The 15,981-nt window shown below is 37.0% G+C and overlaps 2 protein-coding genes across 11 annotated transcripts in view; one reads left to right on the forward strand and one right to left on the reverse strand.

Annotated features, from left to right (window-relative positions):
• Nucleotides 1–15,981, forward strand: part of FNDC3A (fibronectin type III domain containing 3A) — a 228,546-nt gene that overhangs the window by 191,875 nt on the left and 20,690 nt on the right. For all 10 annotated transcript variants that reach the window (XM_063792541.1, XM_522753.9, XM_063792542.1 and 7 more), the window contains 6 exons: nt 1,512–1,636; nt 2,449–2,623; nt 5,647–5,733; nt 13,067–13,205; nt 14,220–14,288; nt 15,613–15,731. In XM_063792541.1, coding sequence (XP_063648611.1) covers nt 1,512–1,636; nt 2,449–2,623; nt 5,647–5,733; nt 13,067–13,205; nt 14,220–14,288; nt 15,613–15,731 — 714 coding nt within the window. The remainder of the gene's footprint in view (nt 1–1,511; nt 1,637–2,448; nt 2,624–5,646; nt 5,734–13,066; nt 13,206–14,219; nt 14,289–15,612; nt 15,732–15,981) is intronic.
• Nucleotides 14,538–15,553, reverse strand: LOC107968018 (cytochrome c oxidase subunit 7C, mitochondrial-like). The gene is made up of 2 exons (XM_054665647.2): nt 15,523–15,553; nt 14,538–14,827 (listed from the first exon to the last, which is right to left on the reverse strand). The coding sequence occupies exons 1-2, from the start codon at nt 15,551–15,553 to the stop codon at nt 14,577–14,579; spliced, it is 282 nt and encodes a 93-aa protein (XP_054521622.1). The 3' UTR covers nt 14,538–14,576.

Genomic DNA, 15,981 nt, shown 5'->3' on the forward strand with positions numbered 1-15,981 from the left:
GTAGTTGCTGTTTTTGCCATTAAAAGTAATGGTAAAAACAGCAGTTACTTTTGCACCAACCTACATTAACACTAACAATAGCTAATGAGCTTTTTAAAAAATCACAAAAATATCTCATAATGTTTTAAGAAAGTTAACAAATTTATGTTGGGCCACATTCAAAGCTGTCCTGGGCCGCATGTGGCCCTTGGGCCGCAGGTTGGACAAGCTTGGTTTAGTACATTGTTTTTACTATCAGTTACCATGTTCTCTCTTGCCCTATGGCTTGTACCAAGCTAAGAAGAGGGGCCAGAGGGAGTGGAAGAAATTCCATTGATAAGTTGGGAATTCGGCAGTATATTAAAAGAATAATAAAGCACAACCAAGTAGATTTTATTCCGGAAATTCTAAGATAATTTAGAATTAGGAAACCTATTAACATATCACATTAATTTAGAAGAAAACTATATTGCTAAATTAAGGAAGAGTATTTGATAAAAATTACCATTCATCTCAGTTAAAACTCAAAGCAGATTAGGAATAGAAAGGTAATTTCTTACTTGATAGTTATTTTTGTACCATCACTAAACAAAGGCATTTTTATGCAAAGCTGAAATAAGTCAAGATTGCCAATTATCCCTACCTTTATTTAACATTATTTCAGAAGTTACACTTAAGGCAGTATGACTTGAAACCAAAGCAAAAAGTACAGTCATGGTGTCTGGCTCGGGGGCAAAACTGTCATTATTTAGAGATGATATGATTTTCTACTTAGAAACTCAGTCGAATCAACTAAACGACATCAGAACTAAAAAGAGCATTTAGTAAAGCAGTCAAGTACAGTCTACAGGTTTTCTTTGAAGCAGAAGTCACCCTAACTACCATTTTATCTCTAGCAACACAATAAAGAAAAATGGGTGGCAAATGTGAAACTTACCCATTTTAGTTACCACTCTAAATTTCTAAAACTCTTTGGTTGTCCTCTTTTCTCTCTCCCTCTTATTGCCTGTAATTGGGCTGTGCTCTCTGCTAGAACTTTTTCAGTGTTAATCTAAGCAGTAGAAGCGCCAAAAGTTTTATTTTAAAGAAGTTTATGAGCTATCTAGTTGGAAGTTTGGGCATGGGTAAGGACCTTTTCTTAAAACTGTCTGCTTAGAGCTTTCCATAGGTTGAAAAAAGCCGCCAGTTGACCCTATCAAAGATCGTCACCCCATTTCTACCACTGGTAGTCTTCTATGGAGATTGTAGGGTCCATACCTGCAGAGTTTCCTTTATTAAAGCCAGAGATTTAACATTGGCTAAAAGATGGTACTTAATTCAAGAAGCCATACAAAGATACCTGCTCTCTGGTGTTTTAATTCTGCATTTGATGATCTATATCATATAAAAGATGTGCTGTATCTCAGCCTTCTCTTGAGATCCATGACTTTTAGTATACACTTGCTAATATGTAACTGTCAAGAAGGAATTGATGCGAATTTATCTTTTTACAGTAATGTACATGGTATATAATAATCAGCCATTTCTTGTAGGGAAAAGGAAATGGAGAATTTTGTCAGTGTTACATGGGCTCACAGAAACAATTTAAAATTACTAAACTTTCACCAGCAATGGGCTGTAAATTCAGACTATCGGCCAGAAATGACTATGGTACAAGGTAAGGTGTACTTTATAAAAGAATGTAAATATTTTTAGATTATCAAGTCAACGTCAATTGTATAATTATTTACTGTCCAAATTATTCATTAAAAATTCTGCTTAGTTTATCTCTTTGTTGATATAGTTAAGATGTGTTACCAGTCTAGCAAAAGCTATAAGAGAGTTATCTCAGTTACATAGGAACCACAGGAAACATTAAACTTACAACTTTCCAAGATTTTCAGATATAAATTAGATTTTTATATGTGACAAAGAGATTTTTCTTTTGCTCCTCAGCATATGTGATGACAGTATTTTGTTTAAAGTCAGGTGAACTGTAAGAACATCTAAAATACCCAATTTAAATAGAAAGGCCAAGTATCTTTCAAGAGTCATTGAAATTATTTTTGTTCTAGAGATAGCTCTGCTCACCTTAGGGGCAGGTGCGTTTAATTACACAACTAAGAACTTACATTTTCTATTTTATATAAATGGCATTATATGAAAGTGTGTTTAAAAGTTACAACATTTACACCAATACACGAGTGTTATTGTTTCCATAAGGTAATGTATATATTTTTTCATTGACTCGATAAATTATGATATAAAGGCTTACAAATCTGAACAAAACTGCATTTTTAATAGAACACTAATTCACTGTTTGGTATCTGACCTGGTTATCATAAAGAGATCAAACCCAAGATATATTATTTGTATTATAATTCATTATCAAAACTTGTCATTTTCCAAAAAAATTACATCTGTCACAAACTTGTTCTTTCACCGTAAAAATAACTTTTTCATGCCTTTTAAAACCATTTGTTTCAACAGTGGTTTTAGTGAAGAAGTCTTATATTACACCTCAGGCTGTGCTCCTTCTATGCCAGCAAGTCCTGTATTAACCAAGGCTGGAATTACTTGGTTATCCTTACAATGGAGTAAGCCCTCAGGAACACCATCAGATGAAGGAATTTCTTACATTTTAGAGATGGAGGAAGAAACTTCAGTAAGTGCAAATATGGATTTTAAATAGTGTATTTAAAACATTTTCAGCTTAAGGAGATTTTGGGCTGAGACGATGGCGTTTTCTAAATATACAATCATGTCATCTGCAAACAGAGACAATTTGACTTCCTCTCTTCCTATTTGAATACACTTTATTTCTTTCTCTTGCCTGATTGCCCTGGCCAGAACTTCCAATACTATGTTGAATAGGAGACAAGGGCATCCTTGTCTTGTGCCAGTTTTCAAAGAGAATGCTTCCAGCTTTTGCACATTCAGTATATTGGCTGTGGGTTTGTCATAAACAGCTCTTATTATTTTGAGATACATTCCATCAGTACCTAGTTTATTGAGAGTTTTTGGCATGAAGGGGTATTGAATTTTATCGAAGGCCTTTTCTGCATCTATCGAGATAATCATATGGTTTTTGTCATTGGTTCTGTTTATGTGATGGATTACGTTTATTGATTTGCATATGCTGAACCAGCCTTGCATTCCTAGGGATGAAGCCAACTTGATCATGGTTTTTCGATGTGCTGCTGGATTCGATTTGCCAGTATTTTATTGAGGATTTTTGCATCAATGTTCATCAGGCATATTGGCCTGAAATTTTCATTTTTTGTTGTGACTCTGCCAGGTTTTGGTATCAGGATGATGCTGGCCTCATAAAATGAGTTAGGGAGGAGTCCGTCTTTTTCTATTGTTTGTAATAGTTTCAGAAGGAATGGTACCAGCTCCTCTTTGTACCTCTGGTAGAATTTAGATGTGAATCCATCTGGTCCTGGGCTTTTTTTGGTTGGTAGGCTATGCTGGAAACCATTATTCTCAGCAAACTAACACAGGAACAGAGAACCAAACACTGCATGTTCTCACTCATAAGTGGTAATTGAACAATGAGAACACCTGGACACAGGGAGGGGAACATCACACAGCGGTGCCTGTTGGAGGGTGGGGGGTTAAGGGAGGGATAGCATTAGGAGAAATACCTAATGTAGATGATGGGTTGATGGGTGCAGCAAACCACCATGGCACATGTATACCTATGTAACAAACCTGCATGTTCTGCACATGTATCTCAGAACTTAAAGTATAATTTTTTTAAAAAATCAGAAAAAAAAATATTTTAGTGTGGCATTAATCCTAATACAATAAATATTGCCACTCCTAATACAGTAAGTATTGCCACAGTAGTTAGCTCATTTCCCAGTCCTTTGAAGCCTTGGCTTGTTACTGTTTGGGAGAGGTTAGGTATGATGGAGAACTCAGTCTTTTTTTTTCTTTTGCAACAGGGTCTTGCTCTGTAGCCCAGGCTGGAGTGCAGTGGCACAATCTTAGTTCACTTCAGCCTTGAACTCCTGGGCTCAGGCAATCCTTTCACCTCAGCCTTTCAAGTAGCTGGGACTACAGGCACATGCCACCATGCCTGGCTAATTTTATTTTTTGTAGTGACAGAGTTTCGCTATGTTGCCTAGGCTGGTCTCACACTCCTAGGCTCAAGTGGTCCTCCCACCTCAGCCTCCCAAAGTGCTGAGATTACAGACTTGAGCCACTGTGCCCAGCCTGAGAACTCTGTCTTTTCTTTTGATGTGAAGGGGGTTTTGTTTTATTTGTGTGTATGTATATATGTCTGTCTGTGCTTTGGAACCATATAGGCTGCACTTTAACTATATCTGTTTTAGGGGAACTATGAGGAGGGGAAGATCACCACAGCCTTCTTGACTAAGCAGCTCTAAAAGATGAGGAAATATTGTGTCTGCCTTTCTCTAACTGTATTTATACACTGCTTCCCAAAGTGTCACAGAAGATTTTAAAAGTTTCCTGTGAAACTGTAGTACAGCCTGAATCTAGTTACACATCACTGACATCCTATTACCTAGAGGCTAGCTGACCAGGAGTTAGGGTGTATTCTATTATTAAATCTATATATAGTTCATAGATTTTCAGAGCTACTTTGAAGGAATATGGGTCAAAAATGGCATTGGGCCACCCCTAAGTATATACCCAAAAGAATTGAAAACACATGTTCATACAAAAAAATTGTACACAAATGTTCATAGCAGCATTATTCATAATAGTCAAAAAGTGGAAACAACCCAAATGTCCATCAACAGATAGATGGATAAACAAAATGTGGTGTATCCATACAATGGAATATTTTTCAGCCGTAAAAAGAGTACCAGTATATGCCACAACCTTGAAACCAACCTTGATGACCTATAAGAACCAACCTTGAAAACATTATGCTAAAGAACCCAGTTACAAAAGACTCCATATTATATGATTCCATTTATATGGATATAGACAAATCCATAGAGACAGGAAGTATGTTAGTAGATAGGTGGAGGGAAGTGACTGCTACCCAAAAAAGGACAGGCTTTTTCTGAAATTAGAAATTAGGGGAAGGTTGCACAACTTTGTGAATACACTGTAAGCCATTAGATTTTATACTTTGAAATGGTGAATTTTACAGTATATGAATTATATCTCAATTTTTTAAATTCAAAAAATGATAACGTTCGGAAAATTTGTAAAGCATTGTCACTAGTGCTGGAAATAGCCATCCCAAACCTAAGTGACATCCTCACCTGCCAGCACAATTAACCCTTCAATTATTTACTTAAACAACCATGTGTTAAAGGCAAGTTAAATATGTTAACTACTTACAGTTCTATTCAGCTCTTGCACGATGTCTCTGGGAAATCTCTGTTCTTGGGATAGCTTACTGATGGTGAAGTTACCATTGGCTCCAACTCTAAACTCTTCCCTCAACAAAGATCGTCTTCTCTTGGCTACTATATTTACTGAGACTAAGTGGCCTGCTTCATCTTCTACCAAATGTTCAATAAGCATTTCCGGGTCTACCCACTGAAGACAGAAGCATCGAGGTGAGGATTCCACTCAACAGAGCATTAGTCATATTGCACATAGTAGAAGATGAAGAGAAACCCAGGTCTTTTCACATATTCATTATTGCCCATATTTCTATTCTTAGACATCGAATGAAGACTTTGTTTTTTCCTTTTCCAGGGATATGGTTTTAAGCCTAAATATGATGGAGAAGATCTTGCTTACACAGTGAAAAATCTCAGACGTAGTACTAAGTATAAATTTAAGGTAAGCTTTGAAAACCCTTAAACGATTTGTTCCTTGTTCCTATTCTTACTGGTGTGTTGGGGTTCTTTGTTTTCTGTTCGTTTGTTTGTTTGTTTGTTTGTTTGTTTGTTTTTTGAGACAGGCTCTTACTCTGTCACCCAGGCTGCTGCAGTGGCACAATCATGGCTCACTGCAGCCACAACCTCCTGGGCTCAAGTCATCCTCCCACCTCAGCTTCCCAAGCAGCTGAGACCACAGGTGCATGCCACCACACCTGGCTAACTTATTTTGTAGAGACGAGGTTTCACCATCTTGCCCAGGCTGGTCTCAAACTCCTCGGTTCAAGTGATCTTCCTGCCTCGGCCTCCCAGAGTTCTGGGATTACAGACACAAGCCACTGCACCCAGCCTCTATTCTTACTGTTTTAAAGACAAGTATATACTTCACTCTTTTGGTTTTAGATCTTAAATAATGTTGACCTTTTCTAGTGAGCTTTTTTGTTTTACTTTGTTATATAGCGGTGCTTCTCAAACTTTATATATTTAAAACAAAAACCAATTTATATGGCTCTTATTTGTGTAATGTGACCAAACATCTTTTAAAATATGAATGTTAGAACATACTAAGTATATGCTTTGTTGGCAGGAATATCACAGAAAATAATGCTACATTTTTCTCAATGTATCATATCAAGTGGTGTATAATTTCAATTTGTCTTATTACTGGTAGTCACTTGATAAAGCCTGTATCTACCATATTCTTCTTATATTTATAATAACTGTAAAGTTATTCTTTTTTGTTTGTAATTAATAAGTATTTTGTAAATACTGTGTACCCTGTGAGCATCTTGTTCCTCATCAAACTTTCATCCATAGTTTTAACACCCATTGGTGATACTTGCCTAAATCAATTATTACCATGATTGATGGTGCCAAGTGGTGATTTTTAAAATTGTATCATTTTTTCTACATTCATTAGTTGGTATTATACTGTAAGGAAAGAAAGACTTTCTCTTCTCCCCATTTATATCAGTATGTACTCATGGAAGTCTGTTAAATGGCTTATATTTTGTTACTTTGATTATTGTGAGGCTCAAATTGTCCCAGATTTGGGATCCCCTACAAGCTGGCTTCAGAATCCTTTTGACATGTCTCTCATTCTTTGAGCCCTTCCTTTCTGGCACAAGATTTCTAGTCTCATCTTAAACTTTACCTTCTTCAACTCTGGAATTGGCCATTTCTCAAAGCACCAGGATCCTTTTAGTGGACAGTGATATTTAGGAATCAAGATCTAGATACTAAGTATACTTAATTGCCATAGAGGTTTTACTGCTCCTGAGCACCCTCCCAATGGACACAGCTAGGAACTATATGTGTGTATATGTTTAGTTTATATGCAGATATTTATACATGTGTATATACATAGACAATTACAACACAGATACATATCTGTGTCTCTGTATCTCTGTATTTTTAAAAATCATGAGTTCACACCAGATACCTTCAATTCTAATCCAGTGCCACAGGTTAATTTTAGTTTTCCCCTGTCCTTATTTCTAACTTCCTTCATCATCAGTGAGAAACTTTGCTCATTAGTTGATAAATTCAACATTTAAATTTTCCTGCCAGTGCTTATTTAATCAAACCATTTCAAATAAATGATAAAAGCCACTGTAAATTGTTTTCACTATTAAAAAGCAAAGATAAATTTTATTACTTCTTGAGAATCTTAAGTCTTTAGCAATGGGAAATTTGATTATTTAGCACATAATAATTGTTATGCTTTATTTTATGCTATTAGCTTCATTTTAAAAACTTACAATAATGCTATGTCAATTTAATTTCTAAATATGATTTTCATATTTACAAGATTTATAAAATACCTGAGAAATAGGCACATCCATTCCAGTTTTGTGATGATATTGGATTGTATTTTTGCTTCATTAATGAAGCATTCCAACAGGCCTCCTAAAGAGGAAGTTGTTAATGTCTTTGTAATTTGTTAAGTTTATGAAAATCCTAAAATTCTACTACCATGTAACACCATGGTATTATAGGGACTGAAATGGATACAAATATACATATGTGTTAAATTCCTTAGCATTCTACTATAAGCTAATCAAATTTCTATTTAGGCCAGGCATGGTGGCTCACGCCTGTAATCCCAACTACTCGGGAGTCTGAGGCACAAGAACTGCTTGAACCTGGGAGGCAAATGTTGCAGTCAGCCAAGATTATGCCACTGCACTCCCGACTGGGCAATACAGCAAGATTCTGTCTCAAAAAAAAAAAAATTTGTTTTTTCTATTTAAAAGCCACCAGGCATGGTAGCTCACGCTTGTAATAATCCCAACACTTTCGGAGGCTGAGACAGGAGGATCATATGAGTCCAGGATTTCAAGGCTGTAGTGAGCTATGATCGTGTCACTGCACTCCAGCCTAGGCAGCAGAGCAAGACCCCATCTCTTAATAGTATTAACTAATTAATTAAAGTGTGTTTCACTATGGTGGTCACTGTCAAATTTCAGGGGAGGGAGAAGTATACAGTCAGAATCTCCAAGGAGACAGTAGGCTGTTGCACAAAATTCTCCCAGATAATGAGGTTGGAGATGGGAAGACAATATGTCTGAAAGCCACCTCTTTACTCATCACTGGATAAAAGGAAGGAGGCTATATTCTGGCTTATTAAGATGTGGAGCAATAGTTCTCAAAGTAGTCAGCAGGCCATTTTATCAGTATCGCCTGAGAACTTGTTAGAAATGTAAATTCTCTGGCCCTGCCCCTCCCCACCCCCATCTACTAAATCAGAAATTTAGGGGGCAGAGGCCTAGCAGTCTGTTGTGGTATACTTCTAAGTAATTCTGATCCTTGCCAAAATTTGGAAACAACTGATCTAGAGGAGGAAAAAAAAACAGGAAGTAGAAAATGATGCTTGTATGAAGTTCTAGGAGCTCAGACACTTATTTTAAATCTGCCATGTGCAGGGAACCCAGCTTGAGGGCATTTTGAATCATTAAATCCTATTATTATGTCTTGGTCTTCCTTTTCTAGCTAGATATTGCAGATTCTTTCAAACAGTCGTATCAAAATAAAATCTTAATATTTTAGAGAGATCTTAGAACACTTTGAGAAAAGCTACAAAAAAAAAATAATCCAGGAAGTAATGACTAAGTAGCATATTATTATTCTGAAGAAACAATAAGAATATGATTAATGTAAAGTGAACTACTAATATGACCAAGTTTACCAAATACTAGAGCTCTAGGTTCTACACTGAGGACAATTCTGGGATAACCAAAATACTAAAACAAGATAAGAACAGTGAAAAAATTTAAATGATAAAGAAGAATGAAAATAAAATTTTATTTATTTATTTATTTATTTTGAGACAGGGGCTCACACCATCACCCAGGCTGGAGCGCATTGGCACAATCATAGTTCACTGCAGCCTCAAACTCCTGAGCTCAAGGGTTCCTTCCGCCTCAGCCTCCTGAGTAAGCTGGGACTACAGGCATGAGCCACCATACCTGGCTATTTTTTATTTTTTTAAATTTTTTTGTGGAGATAGTCTTGTATGTTGCCCAGGATGGTCTTGAATTCCTGTACTCAATCAATCCTCCCACCTCAGCCTCCCAAAGTACTAGGATTACAGGCATGAGCCACGACGCCCAGCCAAAAATAAAATTTTAAAGCACAGCAAAGCAGTCAGAATTCTTTAAAATTATTTAAAATTAAGAGTTATAAGCAATTCTAATTTCATCGAATGGTTCACTGAAGGCTGGGCTAGGACCTGGTGTCTAAATTTTTTTTTTAAACGATCAAAGGCTTCAGAGCCGAGTGGCCAGTCCTATAATCCTAGGCCACTAGAAAACTGAATTTCCTGAATTTTCTGAAAAAGTTTTTCAAGTAGAAAGCCTTCTGGGATTTTTTTTCTTTTTTTCTTTCCAGTCCCCACTTTGGATGTAGTAAGGCTTCTAAAGGTCAAGGTATCTTGAGCTAAGAACCTTTAGATACTTTCACTTTCAGCTTATTCCTTGTTTTTTGAGGTCTTTTTATAGGTAAAGAGAAATCAAAACAGCTTCTATCTGGCTCCATTAACTACTTTTATGTTCCATCCTTGAAATTCATTTATGTCAGCATCTGTTACAGTACACATAGTATGTAGTCATGTTTTCTTCCTCTCATCTTGTCTGGTGTCACTTCTGCCCTAAGTGTGCCCTAGCTAAGTCCTTAGGTCTTCTTGGTGTATCCCTCTCTTGCTTGGATATACCATCTTTTTGCCATATATCATCTGCCATTTCTGTCTTGAAGAATACTAAATCTTCAAACATATTATGTATATAACTGCCTTCAGGCTCTTTTTTTACCTTCCAATCCAGGTTCTTTTCTATACCTAGATTAGTCTTTCTGAAAAACACCTTTCCCTCTAAGAAACAATTTCCTTAGTTTGATATAAGATTCTTTATATTTCTGTTCAGTTTTTAAAATTTACTACCTTCCAGTCCATACTTGAACCAGCTACCTCACCAGATTAACTACTCATCTGTCCCTGAGCAGAGCTGTTTACTATTCACTTGTGCTCTTATGTACAGGGCTTTCTGTTTTTTCTCTTACCCAAGCTTCCCCTTTGATTGCTATTGCCCAGGAAGACTCCATAACACTTCCATTTCCCTTTTCAAAGCCTTCCTAAACCATTTTAGGCCTTAGTAATCTTTCTTCTCCTGCCCCATTCTTTTGATATGCATATTGCTTATCTTCTGCATGAAGATTCTAAACTCCTTCAAGGTACGATCTGCTCACACAGGGTTCCTAGCACAGTGCTCCTTATGTGATAGGCACTAAATGAACATTTTGATTATTTGTAAAATTTGGGTGGGGGGAGATTATCTTTTTGACTTTATACCTTTAATTACCTTTATGACTAGAAGGTGCTTTACAGTAAAAGGAGACAATGTTGAACTATAGAGCCTTAAAAACATAATTAAATGAATCTTTATAGTTTTTAGGAGGACTCTTCTGGTTAAAAGGTTTAAGTAGATTCTGTGCACAACATTGAGAAGTGTTTTAAACCCATTTGTAGTCTCATTTATAAAGGAGTAGAGTAAGAAAACATCCTGAAAATCCATGTGACTGTGAGAGGACTGAGGAAGCCTGAGCAAAATTGAACAATTGGACTAAACTTTACTGAGTTCTGATGGGCTTTGTGATTTATTTGGGGTGGTAGATTTACTCATATCCTTGTGTATGGTGTTATATAGCATCATAGTCCCCATCTATGAGTCATTCATTCAACCAATATCTGTTGAGCATCTACTCTCTGCTAAGCATTGTTCTAAACACTAAGACTACAACAGATATTCTGATGAGGGGAGTGGACAATAAATAAGCAAACAAATAGATTGTGGTAAGTGCAATGCAGGTTAATTAAAATAGAATGGGGTAAGAGAGAATGACTGGGTAGTTAAGGAAGTCTTCTTGGAAACGACATTTAAACAGATCTGAGTAACAAGGAAGTAGCATGTCAAAATCAGAAAAACATTCAAGTGAGGAAATAACTGCTAGCACAAAGACCCTACAGTGGAGTTTCAAGAGGTAGTTAAGGATGAAATCACATAGGGCCTTGTAGGCATGGTGTGGAATTTAGATTTTATTTTGAGTAAGATGGGAAGCCATTAGAGGGTTCTGAGCTAAGCAGTGATAAAAAGTCCCTCTGGCTTCGGTGTAGAAAGTAGTTGGGGGTCAAGGGCAAGAATGTACACTGGGAAACTAGCTAGTGGTATAATTACAGTCACTCAGGAAAGATAGGAGAAAGGAGGCTTTCATTAAAGTGGTCGTAGTTGTAAAGAACAGTGAAGTGGAGGTAAAGTTAACCAGATATAGTAAGAGATTGGATGCGGTTTAGAGAAGAATCAAGGATGTCTCCTTTTTGTAAGGTCAACCGAGAGGAAGAATAGACCCAAAGTCAGCCGAGTAAGTTTATTGAACCTGCCGGCTGCTCCACTACAGACAGAGGAGGAAGCCCTGAGCTTATAAAATGAGGGGTTTATATTAGGGAGAGAGACCCTGGGGTCGTTTGTTGGTTAACTTTATCATATATCACCTTGTGACGTTTGTGGTAGCAGCTAAATGAAGGAACTTACAGGTAGGTAAAGCTTGTTTGTGCTTCCCACGACCTCCCCCTGTGCGGTCCCAATGGCCTGTAATTGGGATTTGCTTATCACAGCAAGGCCTGATAGGTGAAGTCTGCTGGCTTCACTGTGGCACCTAGATAAGGGCTTAGAAATGTAAAGGGGCTCAGAGGGAAAGGTGGGCAGCACGGAGAAGAGTTGCAGAGCATAAGGGGGAGGGGGGTGGGCAGCATGAAGAGGTTTGAGGGGAGTGTCAGCAGTACCAAGAAGCTTTTTTGGGGCAGTTTGTCTCTAACACTTTTGACTTGAGCAACTAGGTAGATGGTAGAGCTTTTTACTGTGGGGAGAGAAAAAGAGGGGCAGGTTTAGAGAAGAAAAAATCATGGTTCGATATTGGACTTGAGGATCTTTAAGTTCAGTAGAGGAGAAAATGTAACAATACAGGTATAGTTAAATTTCTATAATAGAATAATACCTAGATTGGAATTATATTTCTCTATTGCTTTATAACAAATTATCCCAAAATTTAGCAGCTTGAAAAAACAAACTTATAGTTTCTGTGGGTCAGGAATTGAGAACCAGCTTAACTGGGTAATTCTGATGCAGGGTCTCTATGAGGTTGTAATCAAGATGTCAACTGGGGTTGCAGTCATCTCAAGGCTCTCCTGGGACTTCACTCACTTTCAGGTTCACTCACATGGTTGTCTCCAGGAACCCTCAGTTCCTCACCACATGAGTTTTTCCATAGGGAAGTTACACACACCGTCATTTCTGCTGTATTCTGTTAGAGTGAGTCATTAAGTATAACACACACACAAGGGAAGGGGGATTAGACTTCACCTTTTGAAGAAAGGAGATTCAGAGAATGTGTGGACCTCTTTCTAAACTCACAAAGAATATTAAAAGAAGAAACAAAGCAAGCCTAAAGCCCATGAAGAATCACCAGATTATAGCTTGTTCCTTTGATTCTTATTTAGTATCAAAATATTAGGTTTTACACTTGTATTCCCAGGACGGACTCTAAAAGGGGAAGTACAGTTGCATACTCTTCATATATGCCAAGTATCTATTGGAGACAAGCAATTCTCAAAGAACAAGCCATTCCAAGCTAAAAAAAATGTATTTTATCATTTGGTTGAAGCTGTTTGTCTCCTATCACTTTGTTTATTAAGCCAGTATCATTAGGTATCAAGTGTATTATTTAATGTCTTTCTGTTCTCATCACAGGTTATTGCTTACAACTCAGAAGGTAAAAGTAATCCAAGTGAAGTAGTAGAATTTACTACTTGCCCTGATAAACCAGGCATACCTGTAAAGCCTTCAGTGAAAGGAAAGATACATTCACACAGTTTTAAAATAACTTGGGGTAAGATATTATGCATGTTTATACATTATTACTTTTGCGTTTGATTAAAATAATTTGAATATGAAGATAATTTTTAAGATATTTGAGTAAATTTGTTATCTCAAGCCAGTCCAAAAAGAAATGTGAGAGTCATTCATTGGGTATGTTTTTTGTGGAAAACCTTATACTCATACATGCTAGGTTAAGATATGATAAAAAGGAACTTGTGATCCACTGTAAGATAATGAGCAGGGGTAGCACTGTGAAATGAAGGATTACTGAACTTGCAGCTAAAGTCACCTGGGTCATCTGGCTCTCGTAAGAAATGAAAACCATTCATTTAAAACAAACATTTATCGAGCACCTACCTACATACCTAATGGAAAAACAAAGATCCCATAAACTTGACCCTTGCCTGAAAAATTCAGACCAATAAAAATGCTTCAATGATATTTATAATATTCAAAAATTTCAAACAACCTTAACATCTAAAGTAAATGGAGGCTGGGCATGGTGGCTCACGCCTGTAATCCCAACACTTTGGGAGGCCCAGGCGAGCAGATCACATGAGGTCAGGAGTTCGAGACCAGCCTGGCCAACATGGTGAAACCCCGTCTCTACTAAAACTACAAAAATTAGCTGGGCATGGTGGCACATGCCTGTAGTCCCAGCTACTCAGGAGGCTGAGGCAGGAGAATCGCTTGAACCCAGGAGGCAGAGGTTGCAGTGAGTCGAGATTGTACCATTGCACTCCAGCCTGGGCAACAGAGTGAGACTCCATCTAAAAAAAATAAATAAAAATAAGTAAATGGAATATCATGCAGCCATTAAAAATTGTTATAGAGAGCCGTATTTTAAATATGGTAAATTAAGTGAAAAGCAGATGACAACAGCATGGAGTAATTGGGTACTGGTATTAAGTCATTGCAGGTGATTTTTTTTAAAACCTAGTTTGGTATTCTGTTTATTAGGTTTTTTTTATCATTTTTATGTTGTTTTGTACCTTGCCTAATACTACTTTGCTTCTTTGGATAGATCCACCAAAAGACAATGGCGGAGCAGCCATCAATAAATATGTAGTGGAGATGGCAGAAGGTTCTAACGGTATGAATGGATATTAAACACTGATAGATTTATTCCAGCCAGTCTCTTTCTGTTCTTTATGGCTTTACATTTTATGTCATATCTTTTCTTCCTTCTTGCTTTTCATAAGGTACACCATAAAAAGATGTTCACTTCACTTTGGGTTGTCCTGGATTTTTTTTTTTTAATGTCATAAGTTTATTGACAAACATATCTAGTATGCCATATGAGTTCAAGTTTGATCCACTTCCAGAGGCTGTACCTCTTAAAATGCTCTTCATATCTGTTAATGGATGAACTGAAACATCCTTATGTTTTAAGTAGTTGGTGTCTTACTACAAGGAAGGGTGTAGCAAATGCAGATCCAAAGTACAAACACATCTTAGCTAGTAACGACCACTTGTTTTCCACTGAAAATGGCAAATTCTTCCCAGGGCCCTCCTCACAGTGGCTCCTACGGACCACAGAGGTTGTGAACCTCCGGATGCTCTGGCCCAACGTAGCGCTGCTGGAAGCTCTGCGAAAGGCATAGAAACCGAGGATGGATGAAATGGCGGCACCTCACCAAGACGTTTTTTTTTTCCTGGACTTTTTTTTTCTTTGTTTGTAGCAGTTAGGATTTTGCCTGTTATGATCCACTTTAAATTGTGATTTCCAGAAATACAGTGAATCAAATGTAAGAGTGCTGAACACCTGTATCATTGCATTTACATGTTCTTTTTGTTCTAATTTATTTACATTGCTCAGCCTCTATACACCTAGACCAAGTCATTAGATACTATGAATCTTCTGAAGGTTAGTTTATTCAGTTAGATTTATATACAGATATATCAGAGAAGGATTAACTTCTAAAATTTAACTCACATCATACTAGTTTTAGTAGTAAGTTTTATGACTAGTGAACTTTATTCTTGAATCACACATTTAGCAGTGTTTATTTCTATGAAATGACCTATTTCCTGCCAAAAAGAAAAAAAAGATGTCTTTTAATTAGGACTAGACTTCCTCTGATACTGGTTTTTTGTACTCTTTGTATGCTATAACGTTATTACTGGACCAGTAAACACATTTAAAATGCTTAATTAAAAGTAAATTATCAATCTAGGCCAAAGTCTGTACAGAGTTACAGAGATATTTCACTTCCACAAAGCCATGCAGACTTGTCTAGGAAGCTGCACACATAAAGAAAATTAGATCATTTCCAGGAAACCGAAACAAACCTAAATTGTTTCTGACAAATTACACAAATACTTACTTTGTGAAGCTAGGATACCTGATGTGTCCATGATACCAAAACGTTAAACATTACCTAGTATCTGATTGAACTCAATTCCTCACCTTACAGGAAACAAATGGGAAATGATATACAGTGGTGCTACCAGGGAACATCTTTGTGATCGACTGAATCCAGGCTGTTTCTATCGTTTACGAGTTTACTGCATCAGTGATGGAGGACAGAGTGCGGTAATACTTATATGTAGATTCTTTTGTGTTGTTATTAAGTTTGGCCAAATGGGGTAGGATCACCAGGTGCCACTTCAAATATTGAAACATATCCACAAATGGAGAAAAGTAACTTCTGTAACCTGTTGGGTTAATTTGATAGTGACCAAAATATTCTAATGTGGTACTTAGCTCACAGTAAGTATTCAGTGTGTGTCTGTTGTCTGGTTGGTATTCAGCTTTGGAAAAACAAATACATGAAAACATTGGA

Source organism: Pan troglodytes, chromosome 14 (genome assembly GCF_028858775.2).
Source record: "Pan troglodytes isolate AG18354 chromosome 14, NHGRI_mPanTro3-v2.0_pri, whole genome shotgun sequence".
NCBI lineage: Eukaryota > Metazoa > Chordata > Mammalia > Primates > Hominidae > Pan > Pan troglodytes.